At 35.0% G+C, this 1,936-nt stretch overlaps 1 protein-coding gene across 1 annotated transcript; it reads left to right on the top strand.

Moving 5' to 3' along the window:
• Positions 1-400: 400 nt before the first annotated feature.
• LOC141457906 (enhancer of split mbeta protein-like) lies at positions 401-1,631 on the top strand. The gene is made up of 2 exons (XM_074135286.1): positions 401-609; positions 906-1,631. Exons 1-2 carry the CDS (start codon positions 538-540, stop codon positions 1,491-1,493), a joined length of 660 nt encoding a protein of 219 aa, XP_073991387.1. The 5' UTR covers positions 401-537; the 3' UTR covers positions 1,494-1,631.
• Positions 1,632-1,936: the final 305 nt, after the last annotated feature.

Genomic DNA, 1,936 nt, shown 5'->3' with positions numbered 1-1,936 from the left:
ATGAGAGAGTGTTAGTGAACGTGTGCTAGCCTGTAGAAGTAGAATGGGAATGTGTGTTAGTAGTAGTAGTGAAGTAGAGGCAATAGAATTTTTAGAGTGAGATAGTATAAACAAATATAGTGGCTTGTAGGAGGTGGGGTGAGGGGGTTCTAGACTGCTAGCACGTGAGCGGGCGGACGACTGACGCTTGTTCCTGGTGTGCGTGTGTTAGTATGGAACAGTGGACGTGGTGATGAGACGGGTGGAGAATACGGACAGCTGGGTATAGGACTGTGAGAACCGCGTCCCATAGTACGTTCCCACGGATCGGACCCCACCTGTCTATAGTATATATAGCTCGGCTTCCCCACCAGTAAACATTCAGTCCAAGTTGGACGTTCTAGCTGTACACATCTCTCTGTTAAAACCTTTCTCATACTCTTTTTTTTCTAAACTCTAAACACGTATTTTTCAAAGCTCGTACTTTGATAAAAAACTTTTCTTTTGACGTGTTTCTAAATTTTTGTGTGCTTATTTGTGTGTGCTGTTATCACAAATATGGATATGTACGAGACCAAAGTGGACGTTGAACAGGTCCAGCCAATTTCAAGAACTTATCAATATAGAAAGGTGAGCTTTAACTTCTCTTATCATTAATTTATCACTTGTTAAATTAATTTAAAAACAAATAAAATTAAATTAATAAATTCAATTAAATTAGTAAATTAAATTAAATTAGTACATTCAATTAAATTAGTAAATTCAATTAATTTTAAATTAATTCCCTCAGTATTAGCAGTAAATTTGCTTCCTTTTTAACAAAATTGACCAAATTATTTTTTAAATTTTTCTTTCAATAAAATTGTAACTATTAACAACAAGTGAACTGAGAAAACTAAATTTTTTCTTTCATTTTCTTTGTTCAGGTTATGAAACCAATGTTGGAGCGTAAAAGACGTGCCAGAATCAACAGGTGCCTAGATGAACTGAAAGAATTAATGGTAACCGCACTGCAGAGTGAAGGTGAAAATGTTGCCAAACTGGAAAAAGCTGACATCCTAGAATTGACCGTACAACATCTACACAAACTACGTAAAGCGAAAAAACTATGCATAGTCGCCGCAGCCAGTCCAGTGGTTGAAGCTGATCGTTTTCGTGCCGGCTATACACATTGTGCTAATGAAGTATCCAAATGTTTAGCAGCCACGCCTGGCGTTGACGTTAGGCTGGGCACAAAGTTAATGTCACATTTGGGCCATCGACTAAACGAATTGGATAGAATGTCACCGTTAACTGTACGCGTTGGTGGTGAATCGCCTACAACAACAACAACAACAGCAACAGCAATAACAACACCGGCAACAACGATAACAACCTCATCGCCCGCCTCATCGCCTACTTCATATTCCATGCCGCCAACACCTACATCATCTAGAAGCTCTGAGTCACCAGGTCTTGAATACTCTGGCGGCCTTCTCAAGGTTGCGTCTTCGCCAGTTTGGAGACCCTGGTAAATAAAGAAAGAACTCTTTCTTATAAATATATATATATTTCCCAACGTCTTTCACCATCGCTTTAAATAATTAACTAAAAAATAAGAAAAAAACACATTTACAAGTGCCTTCTTAATATTGTTTTTGTTATTATTTTTTTATTAATTATATTTTTTTAATTAAGTCTTTTTTCTTTTAAATAATTATATAAAAAGAAAAATTGATTCGGATAGCTTTAATATGTTCTCATTAGTTTGTAGAAGTGTGGCTCAAACAAATCTAAAAGAAATTCTGTTTTAATTGAAAATACGCCACTAGTGATCAAGACTGTAATCTGTGATAAGCTCTCTTTAAATTAAATTTTTATACTATTAATTTTTTTGTAAATATTAAATGGCTTTCAATTAATTAATTCTTTGTGTATTTTTAAGATGAATTATGTTGCATTTTTATTTTTTTAAAAA

This window comes from Rhodnius prolixus, unplaced genomic scaffold (genome assembly GCF_049639745.1).
Source record: "Rhodnius prolixus isolate KJV_2025 unplaced genomic scaffold, Rpr scaffold_5, whole genome shotgun sequence".
In the NCBI taxonomy this organism is placed as follows: Eukaryota; Metazoa; Arthropoda; class Insecta; order Hemiptera; family Reduviidae; genus Rhodnius; species Rhodnius prolixus.
The sequence above is the reverse complement of the archived record's forward strand: the minus strand, read 5'-3'. Positions and strand labels throughout refer to the sequence as shown.